Consider the following 24,168-nt stretch of genomic DNA (forward strand, 5'->3'; position numbering starts at 1 on the left):
TTCTCTCTGGAGTAGAGAATTTCACATATTAATTACCCTCTGGAAAAAATAACTTCCTCCTTTTCTCCATCCTAAACAGAAACCCCTTTATTTCCTCTAGTTCTAAATTCCCCCAGTAGGGGAGACATCCTGTCAAGCACACTCTAAACCTTGTATGTTTCAATAAGATCACCTTGCGTTCTTCTTAACTCCAATGTGTATGGGCCTAAACTGTTCAATCTTTCCTTACAAAGCAACACCTTCATCCCAGAAATCAACCTAATGAACCTTCTCTCAACTACCTCCATGCAAGTGTTTCCCTCCTTGAATAAGGAGACCAAAACTGTACGCAGTACTCTTGATGCGGATGCATCAATGGCCTGACGGGTCAAAAACTACCTCTGCTTTTAAATATATTGAATGATGGAACATAGGCTAGAGAATTCTAAAGATTCACGACCATTTGAGTGAAATGATTTCTCCTCATCCCGGTCTTAAATGATCGACCCCTTATCCTGAGGCTGTGGCCCCATGTTCTACATCCCCAATGAGGAGAATCAATGTTTACCTTGTGAAGCCCCTCACGATCAATGGTTTACATTGTGTTGAAGTGATCCCAGTCTGGCTGATGGGTGAAGGCACCCTATCGAGCCAACCCTATCGACCCAACCCTCATTTAGGGAAATGACTAAGTCACTCGGGAAGCCGCAACTCTCTCTGCTAGAACTCTCAGCCAGGGCAGCATGGTAGCACAATGGTTAGCACTGTTACTTCACAGTGTTCTACTCCTGGCTTGGGTCACTGTCTGTGCGGAGTCTGCACATTCTCCCTGTGTCTGTGTGGGTTTCCTCCGGGTGCTCCAGTTTCCTCCCACAGTCCAAAGATGTGCAGGTTAGTTGCATCGGCCATGCTAAATTGCCCTTTAAGTGGCCAAAAAAGGTTAGGTGGGGTTACTGGGTTCGGGGGATAGGGTGGAGGTATGGGCTTAGGTAGGGTGCTCTTGGGCAGCACGGTGGCACAGTGGTTAGCATTGCTGCATCACAACACCGAGGTCCCAGGTTTGATCCCGGCTCTGGGTCACTCTCCATGTGGAGTTTGCACATTCTCTGCCCCCACAACCCAAAGATGTGCAGGGTAGGTGGATTGGTCACGCTAAATTGCCCCTTAATTGGAAAAAATGTATTGGGTACTCAAAACTTTTTTTTTTAAAAAGGTAGGGTGCTCTTTCCAGGAGCTGGTGCAGATGCGATGGGCTGAATGGCCTTCTGCACTGTAAATTCTATGATGCTATCATTCTGTGTGGGTAGTCAAGTGAGGACGGTGTCAGGCTGAGCTGTGATTGTTGATTTAACAGTCCTTACCTTGATGTTTAGAGAAGGATGGATAGGGTTGCAGGTATGAGGGCTGGGGAGAATTTGTCTGCAGTATTAACTGGATAAAGAGGAAAGGTTTGTCTGCTTTAAATCCAGGTTTCTGCTGCCACATGTTTCCAATTGAGATAAGTGGCCCCTAAACCCAGGATTAATCAGCCACCTGAAGACACAGTCCTATCTCTTCCTCCACACAAACGGCCTTTGTAGTTGCTGTTGTTTTGAATATTGGCCTTGTCAGGACTGCACAGAGAGAAGGGATCAAAACTAAAGAAAGTATTAACATACCAATCTGATTCCAGTTTATCCGATCAGTATGATGAAGTGGAGGGGAAGGACACGAATGGTTAGAAGTTGAATGGTATTATGGAATTGGTAACAGGCAGGTTAATACGTTCATGTGAAATCACATTACATTGTGCTTACAGCTCAAACATACCATTCAGCAGACAGACCAATGCCTGACAGGCCAATGTCCCACATGAGCCGTGTCCCCTAACCCTACTTCATCTAACCATATCAGTGAATTGATTCCTTTCTCCCTGATGGACATAGCCAGCTTTCAGTTGGATGTGGCACAGTGGTTAGTATTGCTGCCTCGCAGCTCCAGGGACCCGAGTTCAATTCCGGCCTCGGGTGACTGTCTATGTGGAGTTTGCACTTTCTCCCCGTGTCTGTGTGGGTTTCCTCCGGGTGCTCCAGTTTCCTCCCACAATCCAAAGATGTGCAGGTTAAGTTGATTGGCTATGGTAAATTGCCCCTTAGTGTCCAAAAAGGATAGGTGGGGTTACTGGGATGGGGCGGAGGTGTGGGCTTAAGTAGAGTGCTCTTTCCAAGGGCCAGTACAGACTCGATGGGCCGAATGGCCTCCTTCTGCACTGTAAATTCTATGATTTATGTATCTATGCTATTGGCCTAGGCTGTTCCACATTCTAGTGAACTTCACATTCTCACCACTAAAGAAATGTTTCTTGACTATTATTGAGTCCAAGTCCCTCCCCCTCTCTGGCATTGGCAACATCCTTTTGCCCTTGGTCCACCTCCTCTTTTCGCTGGCCTGCTTTATGAACTTCTTTCTCCATGGACTCTCCATCCATCTAAGTTACAAATTCTGAAACTGTCTCCCCAAACCTCTCCATCTTGCTGTCTCTTTACCTTTTAGATAGATTTGTATTAATATAGTGTCTTTCACAACCACAGGATGCCCCAAGTATTTACAGTCACTTGGGTACTTTTGAGGCATACTCACTGTTGTAACCCCAAATCGGGCCACAGTCATCTCCTAACCATTTTCCCACTGTTGCTCATACCCAGTTATTTCCTCCTGCTTTACATTGCGATGGGAGTATTTTACGATACAATCACTGTTTCATTGAGTTTCCACGTCGGTATTTAATAGAAGGTGCTTCAGACAAATGGACTCGTACCCTTTGTTAAAATAGCGGACAAAAGAACTGCACGTCAACACATTTGTTACCAATTTCACACACCACAATTTCAGTCCATAAAATCTTCAAGCCCAGTTTTACGCCAAGTATGCATGTCATGTCTGGTTTTATTTGGCACAATGTCCTCTGCAATTAGTTATGTGCAATTTCTGGAATTTACTTTTTGACTTCCTTTTGGTTTATGTGACTAGATGTGGACACCTCATGCTCTATTTCTATTATGTACCATGAGATATTGCAGAGTTCACACCTGGGAGAACAGGCTAAACAGAATGATCTGTAACAGCCACTCTTGGTGTTCAGTTAAAATTCAAAGTTGAAAACCTGAATGTCATTGAGGAATTAACGTGCAAGAAAAGCAAACATCCGTGCACAGCTCTGGGCATGGTGTGGTGTTTCAGAGTTTGCATTCTTTGTGGAGATGGGGCTTAATCACCTTGATTCCTCAATGAGTTTGTCCCTCATCTCATCTGTGCCACCATGTAAAGGAAGACCCATTTGAATTTAAACAGCTTTGTTGCAGGAAGCGATTTCAAAAAGGGAAGTCATTCTCGGCATGTTAGCGTCTCCGGTAAGTCTGCAATTATTGCCCATTCCTAGATGCCCAAACTGAGTGCATTGGTCTGGCACCTCGGAGAGGAATTATGATTCAATCACCTTTGCATGGAACTAGTCACATAAGGGGCAGGCCGGGTAAGGGCGGCAAGTTTCCTTCCCTGAAGAACACTGAGCAGGATTTTCCTGTCCTGTCCGCCGTCGGGACCAGAAGTTCCTGCCCGAGGTCAGCGCACCTTTTGCTTGTCTGTTGAATTCTCCGTCCCGCCTCCGGCCATTCTTATGGTGGGTGGGACCAGATCATTTGGGTCACTGATTTTGGATGGGTTTTTATGACAATGCAACAAATTCATGCTCACTTCATCGTTTTTATTTCCAGACTCTCAATTACATTCCATTCTCACACTGCCAAGATGGAACATGGACGTGCATTTTCTGGGTTATTGGGGAGATGATGGACTAATGCTCATGTCACTGGACTAATATCCAGAGGCCCTGGGAGCATTGTTCAAATCCTATAATGGCAACTGGTGGAATATAACTTTAGTCAATTAAAAATTATGTTAATTAATAAAATGCCTGAGAGTGAAAGCAGTTTTGAGTCATGGTGCCATGAAACACTGACTGATTATTATGAAAGTCATCCAGTCCTTTGAGGGAAATAAATCTGCTTTCCTTGCCTGGTCTGACCTCCAGATTCCAGAGCCCCCAGCAATGTGTTTAACCCTTAACTGCCCACTGAAATGGCTGAGTAAGCCGCTCAGTTCAAGCACAATTGGGAATGGACAATAAATGTTGACCTTGCCAGTGACATTTACACGTCATGAAAGAATATGTTTTTTTTAAATCCAGGCATTGAAAATGCAGAATGCTGCTGTTCTTATTACCTGGTTACTTGCCTACATTGACAAACAGGAAAACTTTGCCAGAGTTCTTGGAAATCTATTTTGTTCCTTCAGTGCGTGCGTGCTCAGTGAACAGTCATTATCCAGTGTAGGCCACCCAAGCCGCAGCTCAGTTCCTTGTTGATCCAGCGTTTCAACTGAGACTCTCGTCGCAGCATCCTGTCCTCTGAATTTAGAATTTGGAACAGTACAGCACAGAACAGGCCCTTCGGCCCTCGATGTTGTGCCGAGCAATGATCACCCTACTCAAACTCACGTATCCACCCTATACCCGTAACCCAACAACTCCCCCTTAACCTTACTTTTTAGAACACTACGGGCAATTTAGCATGGCCAATCCACCTAACCCGCACATCTTTGGACTGTGGGAGGAAACCGGAGCACCCGGAGGAAACCCACGCACACACGGGGAGGACGTGCAGACTCCACACAGACAGTGACCCAGCCGGGAACCGAACCTGGGACCCTGGAGCTGTGAAGCATTGATGCTAACCACTATGCTACCGTGCATAAGGGTTTGGCTTCATGTCCCATTCAAGATACTTGAGCCTGGATACAAGATACCTGGACAAAGTCCAGGACACTGGGAGTACTGCACTGTTGGACATGCTTTTCCAATAAGATGTTAAATTGAGGCCCCTTGGGCAGCACGGTGGTGCAGTGGTTAGCACGACGCTGAGGTCCCAGGTTCGATCCCGGCTCTGGGTCATTGTCCGTGTGGAGTTTGCACATTCTCCCCGTGTCTGCGTGGGTTTCGCCCCCACAACCCAAATATGTGCAGGGTAGGTAGATCTGCCACGCTAAATTGCCCCTTAATTGGAACAAGTGAATTGGGTACACTCAATTTATTTTTATAAAATTGAGGCCTCTCAAGTTGAATGCAAAAGGTCCCACCACTCTATTTTGAAGAAGAGCCAGGAAAACCTCCTCGGTCTATTGGCTAATATTTACACCTTAATTAACGTGCTTAAAATAAATTGCCTGGTTATCAAAATTTGCTGTTTGTGGAAGCTTACTTATGTGTCCAGATTGGCTGTCACATTTCCCACATTTTTGCACTTCAAAGATACAATAATGTGATCTTGAAAAATGCAGGTTCTTAGTTGCTAGTTATCTGATCTCGGCTCAGTTGGCTGTTCTATAATTGTCTTGGGTGCCTGCCTCTGAAATGCTTGTGCGTGGAGATTGGAAGGAGACAGAATTGGGACTTGGTTTTTCCTGTTATCGCAGCCCCATTGAATCAGCTGCTACTGTCTAGATTTCGAGATTTACAAACTGAATGCAATAAAACCGATAAGTGATTAAGATTAGTTGTCCCTTTGCTGGTTGATCTGGATAAAGCAGTGAGCTGATGTCAGTGAACCCATTGAGCGAGTTATCTTATCCCAGGGCAGCCTTAAGATTGCTGCAGCTTTTCTAGAGTCAGGAAAGGAAAATCGATTTGGGTTCCTACTGCTGGTTGATAACTAGCAATCACGGCTGGAAAGGGGATGTGTGTGAACATTGGGTCAGGGTAGGAATGAGCTCTGCAGTAATGCAGGTAGCTTGCCAAAACTGACTGCCAGCACTCACTGGAAGAATGGACACTAGGGCAAGGTACTGATGCCCCCGGCACAACCCTTCAACAAGTCCTTCAGGAACAAATGGAGTTAAAAACAATTAATTAATTTGCAGGAGATTGGGTGCTTTTCACAGAGAAACTATAAGGCATCTGATGGGCGAGGTGGGGTGGGGGATTGGGACCAAAGTAAATTACTAAAAGGGGAATAGAAAATTCTGAACTGTGTGTAACTGCCATAAAGATTTATGATAGGGTAGTGCAGAGGGAGCTTTACTCTGTATCTAACCCTGTAGTGTACCTGTCCTGGGTGTGTTTGATGGGGACAGTGTAGAGGGAGCTTTACTCCCATGCTGTGCCTGTCCTGGGAGTGTTTGATGGGGACAGTGTAGAGGGAGCTTTACTCTGTATCTAACCACGTGGTGTACCTGTCCTGGGAGTGTTTGATGGGGACAGTGTAGATGGAGCTTTACTCTGTATCTAACCCCGTGCTGTACCTGTCCTGGGAGTATTTGATGGGGACAGTATAGAGGGAGCTTTGCCCTGTATCTAACCCCGTGCTGTACCTGTCCTGGGAGTGTTTGATGGGGACAGTGTAGAGGGAGTTTTACTCTGTATCTAACCCCGTGCTGTACCTGTCCTGGGAGTGTTTGATGGGGACAGTGTAGAAGGAGCTTTACTCTGTACCTAACCCTGTGCTGTACCTGTACTGCAGATTGTTTGATGTGGACAGTGTAGAGGGAGCTTTACTCTAACTGACCTGTGGGGCCAATTCTGACATTAAAAGAATAGATACTTGTTCAATTAGCAGTGATATTCCATATCTTGTGGAATTCAGAATTCTTCCTGGTGAAATTAGAACAAAAAAGAAGAATGTTATCTTTAGAGAGAGAATACCAATCTTGGGACAATAAATAAATTAGAAATAAATTAGAAATTGTATGGGAAAATCTACAAATGCCGGATAGCCGAGTGTTGGAAGTACATGGCAGAGCAGCCAGCATCAAAATTAACATGCACTTACATAGCACCTTTATGCTAATAAAATGTCCCAAGGTGTTTAAGAGACACCAAGTCACATAAGGAGATATACGGGGAGGTGAACAAATAGGGTGATTATAACAAAAATGGAAAAATGCAGCAGGTCACGCAGCATGTGTGGAGAGGGAAAATAGTATTAATGGTTCAAGTCCACATGACTCTTCAGAAATGGTCATAAATTGTATTTTTAAAGGAGGCGAGTGAGGCAGAGAAACCTTGGGACTGAATAACAGATCTTAGATTTGAGGCCCCAACGCTGGAACAATTCAAATCGGGGTACCAAATGTGGCCAGTCTTGGTGGTGTGCAGAGATCTCAACCTTGTAGAGCTGGGAGGTAATTGAGCCATGGAGAGATTTGAAAACCAGGTTAACAAGCCATGGAGCTTCATTCCGACACCTTTGTCAAACTGAATTGTTTTTTTTAAACCTCTATTCCATCTTTCAAATTGTTCCTTTTCTCTCTCTTTGCGGCTTATTCCAAAAGGAGCATCAGCTGCTGGTTACGGTGAGTAGCATGTGGATGTTCAAAGGAAACTCTTTTCAATTGTTAATCATGTGTTAGCGTTGGCTTTTAATCTGTTTAAAGGATAGGAGTTCTCGCTTTCCTCTAGTTAATTGCTGGCAATGTTCTCTTCACAAAATGAATGATGTACTTTCTGAACAGATTATAAAATACACATCTTCTAAACCTGTAATATGTTGTCGAGTAGTTTGGCTGGGCTGGTGATTTGCTTCTACGTTTGCAGGGACAGGTTTGGTTCTGTTAAAGGAGATGGGTGTGTTAGCTGGTTGTATGCCTTGTGTTCTTCTTCCACGTCAAAGTAATAAATCGTTTTGGTTAGATTGCGGAGTCCTTACATCTGGACGTTCTATAGTTTTCCATTGATATTTTTTGTCATCTTCTGACTGCGTTACAGTTTTCCATTTCGTGGCTTGAGAATTGTGCGCCCATAGTCTTTAGCGTTATCCTCCACCTGGAAAACGCAATGTTGTGTTTTTACCTCCCAGGTGTAATGCAGGTGTGGAAGACCTAGTGTGAAACGGGGTAGGGAAATGTTTGTCATCATAGTAACTCTAAAGAAATGCTTGTCTCCACAAATGCTGTTCCTGTTGGGCTGTTTAGCCCAGGGCTGTTTAGCACAGGGCTAAATCGCTGGCTTTGAAAGCAGACCAAGCAGGCCAGCAGCACGGTTCGATTCCCGTAACAGCCTTCCCGAACAGGCGCCGGAATGTGGCGACTAGGGGCTTTTCACAGTAACTTAATTAGAAGCCTACTTGTGACAATAAGCGATTTTCATTTTCATTTTCTTCTGAATCAGAACTCCTTACACAGCCTCCTATTGGAACTCATTCTTCCAATGTATCCAATAAGTCTCTGGAATGCCTTACCCTCCACATTCTGTTATCTCTGCCATCCTAGAAATGCTGCTCAACATTCCAAAACGAAATGGAGGCTGCATAGGTCGAGTTAATATCAAACTTGGTGAAATGTATTCTGTACCTCCCCACACACTAGGCTAATCTACCTAAACCCATGACAGCACAAACATGACTGACTTTCCCAGACTGAAATTTGACCTGATGCCAAGTATGGTGGCTTGATGTCGTGGCTTCGAGCCCAGTTCTGGGCTGGGTCAACCAAATTTATTTTCCTTTCAGAGTTCTTCTAAGTTGTCCAAAAGAGACGATCATTCAGTGTGTGGGTGTCCTTTCCACCAGTTACATGCCATTGCCCTGTGACATCAATGTGTGGTGGAAGAGGCGCCCCATGGGACGTGAGGGTTTGATGGATCAGTGAACTGGTTTCCTTTTGTGTTGAATCTGTGTCCTTTTTAACTGGGTCTCCCTTGAATAGTGCCACAGCTCTCCCTCACCTTGCAGAATATTATGTTAGTCCAGAGGGTCACGCCAAAGAAGAAATGCTCTATTTGTCTATTGTAAGACTATTTGTTATCTGAGTACAATGGCCTTGGAACCAGTGAAAAAAGGTTTCTGAATGAAAGGAACCCAAAAGTTGAGGCTCCTTACTGGGCAGAAGAACAGGTGTCCTACCCCTATACCTGACCCATGTTTCACCCCCACTGCCTTCCTTGCTCCTTTTTGAGTCAAATGTGTGCATGCACCACAAATTGGACATTTTGTTTACTGAAAGATAAGAAGTGTCGATGATACCACTGGACCAAGCCAGATCCCCGGATGGAATCCGGCTTGATAAATCCTGGGCGAGATTCTCGCGGCCCTGACGCCGGCGTGCGATTCTCTGAGGTGCGGAGATTCGGCACCATTTGCGCCAGCGCATTTGGCGCGGCACCGGTCGCATGCCGCTGTCCCTGGCCGGGCCACCGATTCTCCGGCCCGGATGGGCCGAGTGGCCACGTGGAAACGACAGGTTGCTGCCGGCGCCGTTCACCCCTGGTCGCTGCCAGCGGGAACTCTGCGCGAAGGATTGTGGGGCGGCCTGTTTGGGGGGAGGGGTGACTCCGTTTCCAGGGGGGGGGGGGGGGCCTCCGATGGGGTCTGGCTTGCGATCAGGGTCACGCCATGTTGCGTTGGGGCTGGCGTGCTGAAGAAGTCTCCTGCGCATGCACGGGTTGGCGAGGGGCCCATTTGGCGCCGGGAAGGGAGGCTGGAGTGGCATGAACCACTCCGGCGCCATGCTGGCCCCATGTGGGGGCCAGAATCAGTTGTCCCCGCGCCCGTTTCGCGCCGTCACATTCACGACGGCATGAACACCTGGTCTCCATTTTGGCGAATCACACCCCCTATGTTTGGATATGTGGAGGGTGGCTACTGACAGAGTTACAGAAGTCAGTTCCTGAATTTTTAGCAATAGAATAAAACATTTATTGAACAAGGGAAGATTAACTATAATACAGTACTTCTTCACCCCAACTATACGATTACAGATATATACACAGATTTGTAATATTAAGATACCGGACCAGACCTTAACGTAAGTTAGGATATCGGCCAAGAAACCCCAGCAATTTGAAGTTTGTGAAACTGTGAAGAAAGGTTACTTCACTTCAGGAGTGATTCCACTGACCAATGGAAATTTTAGGTTAAATCAAACTTTATTTTTAACATGGTATTAACTACATTAACATCACAGAAATAGCTCCACATTTCACAGTCAAACAGTTCTCAAATAAAAGGAAAATCTTTAACTAATGCCCTGCACCTTCACTTTAAATATTCCAGCCAAGTAACCCAATATGGTTCAAATGTCACAAATAAAATTAACAAAACAGGTTAACTTGCTCATCTGTTTAGTCCTTTTAGAGAGAGAACCTTTCAAGAGCAGATCCAGTACACCTCTGTCTTGTCAGACCTGTGTGCTCAGCCTAACTGCATTTGTCAAAACTGCAATCTAAAGACAGACCTGGCTCCTCCTATTAATTACATTAACTGTCCCATTAAGATGCGCCATGACCTGCTTAGCTAGGACTAAACACAATCACTCAAATTATCTATACCTCAGGGAATCTCCAGCAATCAAACCAATATCCCATTAGCCATCTATATGTAAACAAGTAAATGCTTAGAAATCATGGTTACCTCACTTTTTCCGACACCGTAATTACAGCTTTAGCAGACACATAGTCTGTGCACCTTATTGGTTCTATAATATTACTTCAACAAATATATACCTTAACACACTCAATACCATTACTGCAACAGATATAAAATGGGGTATATAACAACTTTGTACATTCATTGTAAAGATAACACTAGTTATAAAATGTATCTTGTTCTCGGCCTATGTAAACCAGTAGGCAAACTGTAATCAGACACTTCACTCTAAAACCAAGCGACAGATGCCACCCAAAACAACTTCTGTGGATTTCTCATCAATTCCCCCCAGACGCTTGTCACACTGTGAACTAGCTGATCTCACTGGGACTCTGACTTGCACATGAAGATTTCCAATTTCTGCTCTCAAAGAACGGACCTTGAAATCTGCTCCCAAATAAGACTTCTCTTGGATGTCATTACCAAGGTTCACTTCCAGCATTTCAACCTCTCTGATGTTCCTCTGCCCTTGAGTGCCATAGGCACTCGAGCGGCGCCTTCCACACAATCTCTCAAATACTCAGCCATACCAACAGAACACCACTACTTCAGTAGTAATGAGTCACCAACCTTTGATTGTCTCCTTGGATCTCTGGCTTCCCACCAGCCCAAATTATCTCCTTTTTTAACTTGGAGCCTCTGCTCTTTACTCGTAACTTTACTTAGTAAGACCTTTTCCAGATTCCTGTTCCTTTCCTTTGATTGGAAAGAAGTTTTGGAACCTCCTTTCTTCTCCCTAGTTTTGGGACCTTTCCAATCTTTAGTTTGGGATCTGCTCTGTCTATTCTCCCTTCATATCCTGCGAGAGAGCCTAAAACCGTTCCCTGCACAATTACTGAACCTCGAAACTGATTTCTGTTCCCCTGTGGTCTCTGTTGCTAGGCAACAGTCCAGTTTTTATATCTTGTATTTGCTTTAGAGTCATAAAACCTCATTAAAGTGGAGGCATCTTTTGAAGTGAAAATAAAATGAAGCCTCCTTAACATACCACTGCAGAAATATAAATTAAGCTTAAAGCCATGAAGTCTTATTCCTGACACCCACAAATGCAAATTACTTAAAACTTTCTCTTTATTTTCTAACAATAGGATGCATGTAACTTGCATTGTAGTGAGGGGGAGTTGCGCATCATCAGCCCCTCTCTCAATTTGACTTCTTCTGGTCCAGTGGTAAGATTCGTCTAGACATCTGGAGATGGATCAGGTGCAGTGGGGGATCAGGACTCCTTCTGTGTTATGCCGAGCTCCAAGTGTTCCACAGCATGATGCTAGTCCACCTTAAGGAGCATTGAGCCTTTGATTAGTCTCATCCACCTAGTCAACCGGAATCCATCTTTGCATGCTAGGGTAGACAAATCCCTAAGTTGCCGGGGGTAGGAGACCTATTGGCTATCTTCCTTGGTTTGGCTTGTCTGTTAAAACAGTTTACCAGCAGGTGGCCGCTGTCACACTTGGAGCCACAGGTGAGGGCTGGGTGAAGCTGAGGACCAGTACAGGATGAACCTCTCCAAAACCCCCACCTGATGTGAACCAATCACTGTCGATTGCCAGGTAGATTATTGTCTCTGGGCAATCCATTGGCCACCAGCCAACCAATCAAAACAAACCCATCCAGTTTCTTGGGTGCCTTAAAGTCTGGGTTCTTCTACCCCAAAATACAAAACTTTATAACACTAGTTCTTTACTTCCTCTGCTCAGTATGTCTCCAATAATGAACCGTAAGGGCAGCACAGTGGGTTAGCCCTGCGGCCTCACGGCGCCGAGGTCTCAGGTTCGATCCCGGCTCTGGGTCACTGTCCGTATGGAGTTTGCACATTCTCCCGTGTCTACGTGGGTTTTGCCCCCACAACCCAAAGATGTGCAGGGTAGGTGGATTGGCCTCGCTAAATTGCCCCTTAATTGAAAAAAATGAATTGGGTAATCTGAATTTTTTTTAAAAAATGAACCGTAGACCAAAACGATAAAGACAAAATGAACTAAACAGGAACTATGGGAATCAACATGAAGGGCCCTTAACCATCCTGAAGCGCTTTGCAGCCACTGATGTACCTTTCAAATGTTTTATTCTCAGAATCAATAGTAGCCAATTAGCGCAACATCTCACAAACCAAGTCATCTGTTTTCGGGATGTTGATGGAGGATAAATATTGCCTGGAGCAGACTGGGGAGAACTCCAAAATTGTGCCATGGAATCTGTTATGCCCACCTGAGAGGGAAGATGGGGCCTCATTTTAACATTTCTAAAAGACAGCACCTCTGACCATGCAATACTTCTCCAGTGCTGGAACAAAGGGAGTCGGCCTTGATTTTGTGCTCAAGCTTCTGGAGTGCAACTCCTGCCCTAATCTACTGAGTCGAGTGCTCTTCACTGAGGAAAGGCTGGAACTATAAATGGGTCTAACCCAATGGTGACAGACACCTTCACAAGGTCAGCCAAGATAAAATCTCTGTTCATTAGCCTTGTATCATGGCTAAGGAAGTGTCTTTGAACAAATGGAAGGAGAGGAATTTCTCCTTCTCGTGTTGTGCATAAGTGAATAGGGGGTTCCTGGTATCCTCCAGCAGCAAAAGGAGATCTAGTTCTATTGCAAATGCAATGGGTAACAGACGTGCTGTTTTTGTTGGTCTGACAATCATGTGCAAACGCTTACCTAGGCCACATGCCTGGAATTCTGTGTTATTTGCATGATCGTCCATTGTTAAACAGAACGTGGGGATATTTTCTAAGCTCAATTTGCAGGATTGTATCAATTTACTAAGAGCAAAATTAAGCCCATTTGCAGGTTGAAATTTTAATGGTTCATGTTTGTATTGAATTGCCCTTGCTATAAACTGTTTGTGATAGACTCATTAACACAGCAGTAGTATCATAGGATCATAAAATCCCTACAGTGCAGAAGGAGGCCATTTGACCCATCAAGGCTGCACTGACCCTTCGAAAGAGCACTCCCCCGTCCACCCCACCCTATCCCTGTAACCCCATAACCTAACCTGCACCTAACGGGCAATTTAGCATGGCCAATCCACCTAACCCACACATCTATGGACTGTGGGAGGAAACCGGAGCATCCGGAGGAAACCCACGCTGACACAACGCACAAACTCCACATAGACAGTCACCCAAGGCCGGAATTGAACCCAGGTCCCTGACGCTTTGAAGTAGCAGTGCTAAAAGCTGTGCCACCCATATCTCTGCTGTGAGTTGGGTCAGACTGTTTGTAACTTTGGTGTTGTCACGCAATGAGCTTCAGCGCCAGGCTGCCTATTTTCACCTTTAACATCAGCTAACTCTGCCTTGCCTAAACACATCAATCGACATCCTCATTCATGTTTTTTTACCACTTAACTGTTTCAGTGCAGTTCTAACCAGCGTCCCATCTTCCAGCCTCTAAAACCTTAAGCTCATCCAAAAGTCTGCTGCCTATATCCTAATCATCCCAGTGCTCATGGTCCTACGCAGGTTCCCGACTAAGTAACGTTTTATTTTGAAATAAAATAAGTTTAAAATCCTTCCGAGTCCTCATTTTTCTCTATCTCTGTCATCTCCTGCAGCCCCACAACCCTCCAGATCTCTGCACTTCCCTGATTCTAGCCATTTGCTCCATCATTTGACTTGCCTTCAGCTGCCCAAACTCTAAGCTCTGGACTACAGTATAAACTAGGAAACACTGGGGCTTGTAAAAAATGTACGGCAATCATCATTGGTGATTTTAATATGCAAATAGACTGGATTAATCAAATTGGCAGACGTAGCCTCGAGGATGAGTTCATTGAATGTATTAGAGATTGTTTCTTGGAACAATATATTGTGGAACCAACCAGGGAGCAGGCCATTCTGGATTTGGTATTGTGTAATGAGGAGGGATTAATTGATTACCTCGTAGTTAAGCATCCTCGAGGGAATAGTGACCATTATATGATGGAATTCAAAATTCAGTTTGGGGGCGGGAAAGTGGAGTCCCACACGAGCGTTCTGGAATTAAATAAAGATAATTACATCGGACAGATTTGGTCCGAGTAGAATGGACAGGAAGGCCTAAACCAGGGGCTGGTTTAGCTCACTCAGCTAAATCGCTGGCTTTTAAAGCAGGCCAGCAGCACGGTTCGATTCCCGTACCAGCCTCCCCGGACAGGCGCCGGAATGTGGCGACTAGGGGCTTTTCACAGTAACTTCATTGAAGCCTACTTGTGACAATAAGCGATTTTCATTCATTTCATTTCAAGTTGGACAGCTGGTGAGCAGTGGCAGTTGTTTAAGGAGCTACTCAATTCCTCGCACCGAAAATATATTCCAGCGAGGAAGAAAGACGGTAAGAGGAGGGGTAAAAAAATCCATGTCTAAGCAAGGAGTTTAAGGACAATATAAAGACGAAAGCTAAGGTATACCATGTTGCAAAGGCTAGTGATAGGCTGGAAGATTGGGAAACTTTCAAATATAAACAAAAAGTTAGGTAAATTACAAAAGAAAACTAGTGCAAAATAGCAAAAAGGATAGCAAAAGCTTCCATAAGTGCATAAAAGGGAAGAGAGTCGTTAAAGTGAATGTTGGTCCCTTGGAAGATGAAACCAGAGAGTTAATAGTGGGGAACATAGAAATGGCGGAGATGCTAAATCAATATTTTGCCTCAGTTTTCACCGTGGGGGACACTAGTACCATTCCTACCGGAACGGGTAATTCTGAGGTAATAGAAAGAGTGAAACTTGGAACAATCAGCATCAATAGGAAAATCGTGCTCAACAAACTATTCCAAGTCTCCAGGGCCTGATGGCCCAACAATCAACTATACAGTTTGTACAGATTTTTCTCCTTTTTCATCCCCCTCTCCCCAACACCCACCCCCCCACCCCTCTGCAACGAACAGCTCCTCAAACACGGTCACAAACATCTCCCACCTTTTCTCAAACTCCCCTGCTGAGCCCCTTAACTCATACTTTATCTTCTCTAACCGTAGGAAGTCGTACAGGTCACCCAACCATGCTGCTACCCCCGGTGGCGATGCCGACCGTCACTCCAGCAAAATTCGTCGCCGTGCAATCAGAGAGGCGAAGGCCAAGCCATCGGCCTTCCTCCTCTCCATGAGCTCCGGCTTTTTTGAAACCCCAAATATCACCACCAAAGGGTCGGGTCAACTCCCTCCTCCACTATTCTGGCTAAGACCGCGAACACTCCTGCACAGAATCTTCCCAATTTTTCACAAACCCAAAACATGTGCGCACGATTCTCTGGCCCCTGCCCACACCTCTGACAATCATCTGCTACTCCCTGAAAGAACCCACTCATTCTCGCTCGAGTCATATGCTCCCTGTGCACCACCTTAAACTGTATCAGGCTAATCCTTGCACAAGAGGAGGTCCCATTTACCCTTCGCAGTGCCTCACTCCATACTTCCCAATTGATCTCCATTCCAAACTCCGCTTCCCATTTCTCCTTGATCTTCACCGCCAGCTCGCCTCACTGCTCCCCCAGCCATATATATCCCCAATTTTTCCCACCCCTTCCACATCCGGAAGCAGCAGTCGCTCCAGCAGGGAACCTCGGGAACCTCTTCCAGACCTTTTGTGCAAAGTCCCTAACCTGTAGATACCTGAACCCACTACCCCTCGGCAGCTCTACCCTCTCCCCTAGCTCCTCCAGACTGGCGAACCCTTCCTCCAAATACAAATCCCTCACCTTGACCAGCCCCACTTCCCTCCACCTCCTGTATACACTATCCATCCCTTCCCCCGGCTCAAACCCATGATTCTCGCACAGAGTGGCGTTAGCACCGACATCCCTTCCACTCTAAAATGCCTCCTCAGCTGATTCCATATTGTCACCGTGGACTGCACAACTGGGCTCCCTGAATACTACTCGGAGCCATTGGCAATGCTGCCGTCACCATAGCCCTCAAACTAGACCCCTTACAAGATTCCTCCACCATCCTAACCCACTCTACCCCTTCTCCTTTCCACCACGGCAGCACCTTGTCCACATTCGTCGCCCAATAATAATGATGCAAGTTTGGCAATGCCAACCCCCCCTGCTGCCTCTGCCTCTGTAGCAGGGTCCTCCCCACCCTCGGCACCTTCCCCGCCCATACAAAGTCAGAGATGATTGTGTCCACCTTTTGAAAAAAGGCTTTTGGTATAAAGATCGGGAGTGCCTGAAAGATAAACAAGAACCTCGGCAGAATATTCATTTTCACCACTTGGACCCTCCCCGGCAACGTTAAGTGCCGTGTATCCCACCTCAAGATTTCCCTGGCCTCCTCCACCAGCTTCGTTAAGTTCCACTTATGGAGCCCCGTCCATTCCCTCGCTACCTGAATCCCCAAGTACCTAAACCTATCCCTTGCTACCGTAAATGGCAACCCCCTAACTTAGCCCGTTGTGCCATCTCATTCACCAGGAATACCTCGCTTTTCCCTGTGTTCAGCTTGTATCCCGAGAACCCTCCAAACCTCCCCAACAGGCCCATAATCCTTCCCATACTCTCCAACGGATCTGAAACATACAGCAAGAGGTCATCGGCATAGAGCGACAGCCGGTTCTCCCTCTGTCCCCTCGTTATTCCCTGCCACTCTGCCGACCCCCTGAGAGCCATTGCCAATGGCTCTATGGCCAGCGATAGCAGCAGCAACGACAGTGGGCACCCGTGCCTTGTACCCCTGTGTAAGTCAAAGCTTCGTGAGCTCATATCATTCGTCCTCACCCTCGTTCTTGGAGCCACATACAGCAACCGCACCCATGCCACAAATCTCGGTCCAAACCCAAACCTTCCCAAAACTTCAAACAAGTACCGCCACTCCACCTGATCAAATGCTTTCTCCGTGTCCATGGGCACCACCACCTCCGGTACCAGAGCCCTCGACAGATTCATCACCACATTCAACAGCCGTCTTATATTACTCGCGAGCTGCCTGCCCTTCACGAAGCCTGTTTGATCTTCTGCCACCACCCCCGGGCATAGTCTTCCATCCTCCCCGCCAACAACTTCGCCAATAATTTCACATCCGTGTTCAATAGTGATATGGGTCTATACGATCCACATTCCACCAGATGCTTCTCTTTTTTTGGGATTAGTATGATTACTGCCTGCTTCGTCTCTGGCAACTCCCCCTTCTCCAGTGCTTCATTAAACTTCCCCTTCAGATGTGGTGCCAGGTCCGCCGAAAATTCCTTCTAAAATTCTGCCGGGTACCCATCCGGCCCAGGGGCCTTCCCCGACTTCATACCCCTGATACTATCCAGCACCTCCCTCAGCCCCAGGGGCCCCTCCAACGCTTGCCTCTTTGTTTCCTCCACCTGGGGAAATTCCAGCTCGTCCAGAAACCACCCCATGTCCCCCTCCTCTCCTCCTGGGTCTGCCTTATAAAGTCCCTAGTAATACTCTCTAAATGCCTCATTTATCTTCCCTGGCTCTGACACCACATCCCGAGCCCCAGTCCGGACCTTCAATATTTCTCTGGATGCAGCATGCCTCTGCAGCTGGTGCGCCAGCATATGGCTCGCCTTCTCCCCGTACTCGTATTGCACCCCTCTTCCCTACGCAGTTGCCCTACCGCCCTCCCTGTTGTCAGCCTGTCAAATTGCCCCTGCAACTTTTTCCTCCTCGCCAATCCCTCCACGGTGCGCACCGTCGAATATTCCCTGTCCACCTCCACTATCTCGCTCACTAGCCGGTCATGTTCCGCCCTCCTTTCCTTATTCGCACCAACCGTAAATTAGATAATTTCTCCCCGGCCCACTGCCTTCAGTGCTTCCCAAACAATGCCCACCGACACCTCCCCATTCTGATTGAACTCCACATAATCCCTAATCGCCAACCGCACCATATCACAAAAACCTCCATCCGCCAACAACCCCGAGTCAAACCTCCACCTTGGCCTCTGTTCTCGTCCCGTACTGAACTGAATATCCAGCCAGTGGGATGCATGGTCCGAGATAACTATCCCCGCTTTCTCTGTCCCCTCCACCCCAACCAAAATCTCCCCACTCACTACAAAGTAATCAATCCTCGAATACACCTTGTAGACGTGTGAAAAGAAGGAATACTCCCTTCCCCCGGGTTCTGAAAGCGCCATGGATCCACCATACCCATCTTCTCCATTCAACCCCCCAGCTCCAAGCCACTTGTACCCTACCCATCGACTTGGGGCTCGATCTATCCACCCTCGGCTCCAGGACTCAGTTAAAATCTCCTCCCATGATCAACTGGTACGTGGCCAAATCCGGGATTGCTGCCTGCAACCCCTTCATAAAACCCACATCATCCCAATTTGGGGCATACACATTTACCAACACTACCGGTGCCCCTTCCAAAACCCCTCGCACAATCACATATCTCCCACCTGGATCCCTCACCTCCTTCACACTCACGAATCCCATTTTTTTGCTCATTAAAATCGCCACAGCCCTCGATTTCAAATCAAACCCCGACGTTCCATGTTACCAAGCTTACCGGAGACTTGCGCCTCCAATCCCCTCTACCGTCCGTCATCTTCCCCACTTAACTCCCGCCCCTTTAATTCCACTCTGTACCTCGCCCATCCCAGATGGCCCCTTTCTTCGCCCTTGACCATGTCATCTCTCACCCCCTGCTGCGTCTAAAAACAGGTTGTTGTTGTGGATGTCGGCCATGCAAATGTTACCAGATGGAACTAGCTAAAGCTGAGGGTCTGGGAGGATTAATTGTGAAATTGGGGTCAGAATAAGGAGCCAAAATATTGAGTGGGAGCCAAAATAGTTTTAGAACCAAAGCGGCTAGTTGGAATTGAGATACAGATCAGCCATGATCTAATTGAATGTCAATATGGGCTCGAGGGACTGAATGATCGACTCTGTTTCTAGATTTATAACAATCAAATAGAGTTTTGCTGTATGTGGAGGAAAGCAAGGCAGCAGCATGACTGGCATTCCAGCTGGGAGAAACCAAGTCCAATCACTTATCCCTGACTTTCATTATGTTGATTGTGAACAAGTGCTGTTTGTCCAGCATATCTTATCCTCTGAATGCTTCATCTGTGAGTTGTGGAGTTTAATGTGACAGTTCTGACGCTGCTTTATCTGCCCAAAGATAAACTCCTGCTGAAAAATCCCTGGCCGAGGGCCTCCAGAAGTCAAAACTATGTTTTAGGTTGTGGACATTGCAGGGAAGGCAGCATTTATTGATTATCCCCAAGTATTGATTTGCTACTGGAGATAATTTGGTAACTCCATGTTCAGCAACTCTGCAGCCAAATATGCTACAGACTCACATTAAATTACCTTTCTTTAACAATGGAAAAACTTCTATGTGGGTTTGAAGACAGCTGGTTTGTGGTACAGAACAAGGCCAGCAGCACGGATTCAATTCCCGTACCGGCTGAGAATTCAGAATTCTCCCTCTGTGTACCCGAACAGGTGCCGGAATGTGGCGACTGGGGGCTTTTCCCAGTATTTCATTGCAGTGTTAATGTAAGCCTGCTTGTGACAATAAAAAGATTATTTTATTTATTTAATTCCACTTCAAGACTAGGGCACATTGTCCAGCGCTATACTGAGGGTATGCTGCACTGTCAAAGTTGCTGTCTGCCTAGAATAGTGGATATAAGAAATTCCATGTTGCAGTTTGCAGCCGAGTTTCCTGTGACCTGGACAACATCCCCCCCCTCCCCGAGGCAAAGTTGCAATACATCAACAAACTGCTCATTTTGCCCTGCTGTTTATGTGATCTTGCTTCAAGCCAAGTAACAGCCACACTTATCGGCATCGCTGCAACTAATGCACTCCATCGTAATTACTGAACAACAAGTGTTATAAATGGAAACGTTCCGTTGATCAGCAAGATGCATCTTTATACCACTCCTCGGGTAGGAATATAGTCCAAAGTAATCTTCCAGTTAATAGTTCAGAAACCTGAGAACACGCACATAACAAAACTTGTTTTGTCTTACTGTATATTTGGACGAGTGCTTCTGTTAAAAAGAAGGTATGTTTTCCTGTCTAGAGGCTTCAGCAGGCCTTGGGTTGGGTTGGAATCCTGGACTGGATGTGTGCGTCTATCCAAGATCTGTTGTCTTCCTGTTGCAGCTTAACGCAAAGCAAGTTCTGTTAATGCATTGACCTCATTCATGTCAGACACTCTTACTTATTGCAGGTTGGCTAAACAAGCCACAACCCATTTATTTGTGAGTCTGAGTAGTCTTCATCTTGAACCGTAACAAATTCAACCCTTCATTCGCAAACATTTTGTATTGACTGTTGCCATCATTGACGATTCCTAAATCAGAACCAATGATCTTTGTTACAATAACTTGAGTAAGTGCAAATTAATGGGTGTGGTAGTCGGTATTAAGGTATTACGGTACCCAGGTTGAGGCTGTAAGACCATTGGTGTGGGAGGTACCTGAGACAGCAAGATCATTGGTGAAGCCTGCCTGCTGGTTCCGCCCACTAAGGCGGAGTATAAGAGTCTGTGTCTCCTCAGCTGCTGCATTCTGTACCTGCGCTGCTGAGGGAAACATCTAGTCCAATAAAGCCTTCAATTGTACTCCAATCTCTCTTCGAGAGTTATTGATCATGCATCAATTTATTGGACTAGATTTTGAAGAATGGAGCTCCGCATCCAGCCGGAGTGTCTGCGACTTAGCCCCCACGTGGCAAACTCAGCAGCATCCTTCAAACACTGGCTGGCGTGCTTCAACGGGTACCTCAGGACAGCCACGACTACACCCACGGAGGACCAGAAACTGCAAGTTCTCTACTCAAGGGTGAGCCCAGAGATCTACACGCTCATTGAGGATGTGGACGATTTTGAGGCCGCGATGGCCCTGTTGAAAAGAAATTACATTCGCCCAGTAAATCAGGTTTGCGCCTAACATCTGCTAGTGACAAGGCGACAAATCCCGGAGGAATCGCTAGACAAATTCTACCACGCACTTCTGGTACTAGGTAGGAATTGTGACTGTCCGCAAGATTGAGCAAGCGACCACGCAGAACTTTTAATCCGGGACGCATTCGTTCCAGGTACGCTGTCCTCCCAAATCCGTCAGCGGCTACTAAAGAAGGAGACACTCGGCCTCAAGGAGGCACGGGCCCTTGCTAGCTCCCTGGATGTGGCCTCCCGAAATGCCCACGCGGACGTCCCCGACCGCGTGGCAGCCCCTTGGGCAGCATGGAACCCGCCCGCGGCCGACCCCGTGCATTCCCCCATCCCCCCACAAGCTTGTGCCGCGCGGCTGCCAGGCAACCCTGGGGGGCCCCGCTGTTATTTTTGTGGGCAAGCCAAGCGCTGCCCGGCCCGCTCCTCCATCTGCAAAGGGTGCAGCAAAAAGAGCCTTTTCGTGGCGGTATGCCAGGCCCGGGCGGTCGTCGCCATCCCCAGGGGCGAAACGGGGCCGCCACCACAACTCTCTCCCCACAGGCCACGTGCGGACAGCGGGCGCCGCCATCTTCCTTTTCCCGAGCTACGTGCGGGCCCCGAGTGCCGCAGTCTTGTTCCCCAGGGACCATGTGCCACGCGTGGGCGCCGCCATCTTGCACATCCCCAGCCATGTGCGACCCGTGGACGCCGCCATCTTGGCTGGACTCTCAGGACCCCGATTGGGATGACCACATATCGCCCGAGGAAAATCTTCAACTTTCACCACGACTCGCCTCGGTGACCCTGGACCAGTCTCGGCCCCTAACGCTCTCGACCGCGACGACAACCGTGCTCATCAACGGACACAAAACATCCTGCCTGATCGACTCCAGGAGCACAGAGAGCTTCATTCAGCCCCACCACGGTAAGGCGAATAAGAATAAGTTCCCATACAGCCAGTTAACCAAAGAATCTCCCTGGTCTCCGGGTCTCACTCTGTAGAGAACAAGGGGTTCTGCATAGCTAACCTCACGGTCCAGCGGAGGGAATTAAAAAAATTCCAACTATGTCCTTCCTCACCTCTGCACAGGATGGTCATCGATTATAGTCAGACCATCAATAGGTATACGCAGCTCGATGCGTACCCCCTCCCCCGCATATCTGATTTGGTCAATCAGATTGCACAATGCAAGGTCTTTTCTACGGTGGACCTAAAGTCCGCCGACCACCAGCTCCCCATCTGCCCGGACGACCACAAATACACTGCATTCGAAGCAGATGGGTGGCTCTACCACTTCTTGAGGGATCCCTTCGGTGTCACAAATGGAGTCTCGGTCTTCCAATGGGAGATGGACCGAATGGTAAACCGGTACAGTTTGCGGGCCTCGTTTCCGTACCTCGACAACGTCACCACCTGCGGCCACGACCAGCAGGACCACGACACCAACCTCCGAAAATTCCTCCATACCGCAAAAATCCTTAAAATGGGACTTAAAAGGGTCCGTCCCATCCACCAACCGCAACACGTACTTCCTGAACGTGATTGACGAGTACTCCTAGTTCCCATTCCCCATCCCCTGCCCCGACATGACCGCAGGCACCGTCATAAAAACCCTCCACAGTATCATGACACTGTTCGGTTTCCCCGCCTACATACACAGCGATAGGGGGTCCTCCTCCATGAGCGACGAACTGTGTCAATTCCTGCTCAGCAAGGGCATTGCCTCGAGCAGGACGACCAGTTACAACCCCCGTGGAAATGGGCAGGTAGAGAGGGAGAATGGAAAGGTCTGGAAGACCGTCCTACTGGCCCTGCGGTCCAGAAATCTCCCAGTCTCCCGCTGGCAGGAGGTCCTCTGCGATGCTCTCCACTCCACCCGATCACTGCTGTGTACCACGACAAACGAAACACCTCCTGAACGTCTCCTTGTCTTCTCCAGAAAGTTCTCCTCCGCGAGCTCGCTCCCAACCTGGCTGGCAGCTCCAGGACCCATCCTGTTCAGCAAACACGTGCGGGCACACAAGTCGGGCCCATTGGTCGAGAGGGTCCACCTCCTTCACGCTAACCCTCAGTACGCCTACGTGGCGTACCCCGACGGCCGACAGGATACGGTCTCCCTACGGGACCTGGCTGGATCCCCCCCCCCCCCCCCCCCCCCCCCCACCTACCCCACCCTCCCTCCTAACCACGGCCGCCCCCTTCCCAGGTGGATCAGTTCTCCCACTGGTTCCATCTAGGGGTGATGAAGCTACCGAAGAAACCAAAGTCACGCTCCCGGAGTCACGGATGCCCGAGCCGGCAACTGCATCACCGCCAAAACTGCGACGTTCACAGAGGACGACCAGGGTCCCCGATCGACTAATTGCTTCATTTTGATATGTACATTTTAAATAAATACTGTAAATAGTTGTGACATGTTGTGACATTTCTGGGCAGCAGGGTAGCATGGTGGTTAGCATAAATGCTTCACAGCTCCAGGGTCCCGGGTTCAATTCCCGGTTGGGTCACTGTCTGTGTGGAGTCTGCACATCCTCCCCCTGTGTGCGTGGGTTTCCTCCGGGTGCTCCGGTTTCCTCCCACAGTCCAAAGATGTGCGGGTTAGGTGGATTGGCCATGCTAAATTGCCCGTAGTGTCCTAATAAATGTAAGGTTAAGGGGGGGGGTTGTTGGGTTACGGGTATAGGGTGGATACGTGGGTTTGAGTAGGGTGATCGTGGCTCGGCACAACATTGAGGGCCGAAGGGCCTGTTCTGTGCTGTACTGTTCTATGTTCTATGTAACAAGGCAAGACACTGTACCACCGACGGGTACCACCATAATCTCAACCTCTACCATTGTATAACGTTTGACCACCACCCCTGCCGGACTCTTTTTTTTTTTTAACAGGGGGTGAATGTGGTAGTCGGTATTCGGGGT

At 47.5% G+C, this 24,168-nt stretch overlaps 1 protein-coding gene across 4 annotated transcripts in view; it reads left to right on the forward strand.

Annotated features, from left to right (window-relative positions):
• The window catches only part of zfyve27 (zinc finger, FYVE domain containing 27), a 167,985-nt gene that overhangs the window by 71,671 nt on the left and 72,146 nt on the right, over window positions 1-24,168 (forward strand). For 2 of the 4 annotated variants that reach the window (XM_038821899.1, XM_038821896.1), the window contains exon 8: window positions 7,342-7,362. The exons of 1 other annotated variant lie outside the window; for it this stretch is intronic. In XM_038821899.1, coding sequence (XP_038677827.1) covers window positions 7,342-7,362 — 21 coding nt within the window. Of the gene's footprint in view, window positions 1-3,320; window positions 3,426-7,341; window positions 7,363-24,168 lie in introns of those variants that run through there. One more of the 4 variants, XM_038821898.1, reaches the window with a different exon arrangement.

This window comes from Scyliorhinus canicula, chromosome 16 (assembly GCF_902713615.1).
Source record: "Scyliorhinus canicula chromosome 16, sScyCan1.1, whole genome shotgun sequence".
NCBI lineage: Eukaryota > Metazoa > Chordata > Chondrichthyes > Carcharhiniformes > Scyliorhinidae > Scyliorhinus > Scyliorhinus canicula.